This window comes from Gavialis gangeticus, unplaced genomic scaffold, assembly GCF_001723915.1.
Source record: "Gavialis gangeticus isolate Ggan-Ray unplaced genomic scaffold, GavGan_comp1, whole genome shotgun sequence".
Taxonomy (NCBI): Eukaryota; Metazoa; Chordata; order Crocodylia; family Gavialidae; genus Gavialis; species Gavialis gangeticus.
The window spans coordinates 117792200-117794173 of NW_017729031.1; the positions used below are offsets into that span (position 1 = coordinate 117792200).

General features: G+C 46.7%; 1 protein-coding gene across 2 annotated transcripts in view; it reads left to right on the top strand.

The window, feature by feature from the left end:
- HOXB8 (homeobox B8) overlaps positions 1-1369 on the top strand; it is a 2531-nt gene extending 1162 nt beyond the window's left edge. The window contains exon 2 of one of the 2 annotated variants that reach the window (XM_019523674.1): positions 214-1369. In XM_019523674.1, coding sequence (XP_019379219.1) covers positions 214-521 — 308 coding nt within the window. In that variant the 3' untranslated portion in view covers positions 522-1369. The remainder of the gene's footprint in view (positions 1-213) is intronic. The other variant, XM_019523675.1, reaches the window with a different exon arrangement.
- Positions 1370-1974: the final 605 nt, after the last annotated feature.

A 1974-nucleotide genomic window follows, 5' to 3' on the forward strand; every position in this document is an offset into this window, starting at 1 on the left:
TAGCTCGGGTGTAAATTCTCCCCTCTTCCCCCCTCCCCCCCCATTATTTCTCCCTTTTGTAAGAGCCGTTCCGGCTCTGTGTGCGCTTCCTGCCTTGGCTTCTGTGTTCTCCCTGCACCCCCCTTCCTCTGTGTGTGTGTCTGTATTCCCGAGCCTGGTTTATGTACGTCTCAACCTCCTTCTCTTCTTCCCCCAACCTTTGCGATCCCCCAGCAGCCGCTGGACGCAGGAGGGGCCGGCAGACTTACAGCCGCTACCAGACCCTGGAGCTAGAGAAAGAATTTCTGTTTAATCCCTACCTGACCCGCAAACGGCGGATCGAGGTGTCTCACGCCCTGGGACTGACAGAAAGGCAGGTCAAAATCTGGTTCCAGAACAGGAGGATGAAATGGAAAAAGGAAAACAACAAAGACAAGTTTCCCAGCAGCAAATGCGAGCAGGAAGAACTGGAAAAACAGAAAATGGAAAGAGCCGCCGAGGTGGACGAGGAGGTGGAAGGACAGAAGGGGGACAAAAAATAGGATTTTTGAGAACTGAAAGGCAAGCACTGATGGTTTGATGAGATCCTGACTCTTACATTAATGGCAGTTAATGTAAGGGAGGGGAGGGGGGCAGGAAAAAAAACAATGCATAGAAAAGAGAAAAAGAAACCCTTTTATTGCTGTAAAACAATATAGCTGTAAGCACCCACTTTTCCTGATTGTCCTTTGATACAATGAACAGTATGCAAAAGAGATCGGAGGTCTTTCTAGCCTTTTGCCAGTTATTAACTAGTGGTAGTGTAATGCAATAGCTTATGTAAAACATGACTGTGAAATTCTCTCTTCTCTCTCTCTCTCTCTTCTTTCGGGGGGGGGGGTGTTGGTTAACACTGCTTTCAATGCTATAGGAGTTATGTGAAATTACATTGTGCACTTTTTTTGATTTTCCTCCTTTATGTTGTGCTTAACTGTATGTACTGGAGGTAGCTATTGAAACAGACATCCCAACAACATGAAACTGCCTATTTATGCTGTAGTTATCTCTCTCTTCTCTCTCCCCCTCTCTCTCTTGCTCTCTGTCTTTCTGTTCCCTCCTTCTGTTCTTTTGTTCGGTTGGGTTTTTTCCTTTGGTTCTGTTTTGTTTACAATTTTAAGTGTCTCCTCCAAAAGCGTTTTTTTTTCCTCGACTTTAGATAGCATGCGCACAGTGGAGCAAGTTGTAAAGTGATCCTTAGGTTAACTGTGAAAAAAAAAAGAATGTATACTGTATACGTGAATTACTTTATGGGGGAACTAATGATATATTTTGTTGTTCTTTCATCACTTTGTTCTATTGTCTAAACCTGGAAGCGGCGGAAGAAAGTTACAATAAAGTTTACAAGCAAGAATCCCGTGACATCATTCTTTCACCGGGCTTCCTCTCCTCCAGGAGCACTTTGATAGAAAGGGAATAAAAGTCAATTGTGTCACAATCGCAAAGCTGGCCATCAAAGGAGAGTTGGCCCTGCAGAGATCCTGAAGAGTTTAGATTGCTCTGAAGGAGCTGTGGAGGAGTCTGTGGTGCAGGCAAGCCAGTTGGAGGAGGGGGGGCTGGGGGGGGCAAAACAAGCAGGGGTTGTGTTGTTGTTGATTGTGTTGTTAATGTTGTTGCTGCTGCTGCTGGTGACAGTCGAGGTAGTGTGGAAACCCTCCCTGCAGGTCATTCTCTGCCTCTGCATGCTTCTTCCAAGGGACACCCAGCACCCCCCGGATCTGAGCCCCCGCTCTCTGTGGAGGATGGTCAGCTGCGCATGGTATGGCTGTCACGCTCCCCCTTTCGCTGCCTATTGATCTCCTCCACCAGGGCAATACGAAAGGGTGCACCTCTCTCTCTCTCTCTCCCTTGCAATATAACCTTGGGAAGGAGGAACGATGCAACTCTTAGATGCAGATCAATCATGATCGCCTCATTTTTCAGTAAGGCTTTTAATTTTTTCTTCTTCCCCCTCCCCCC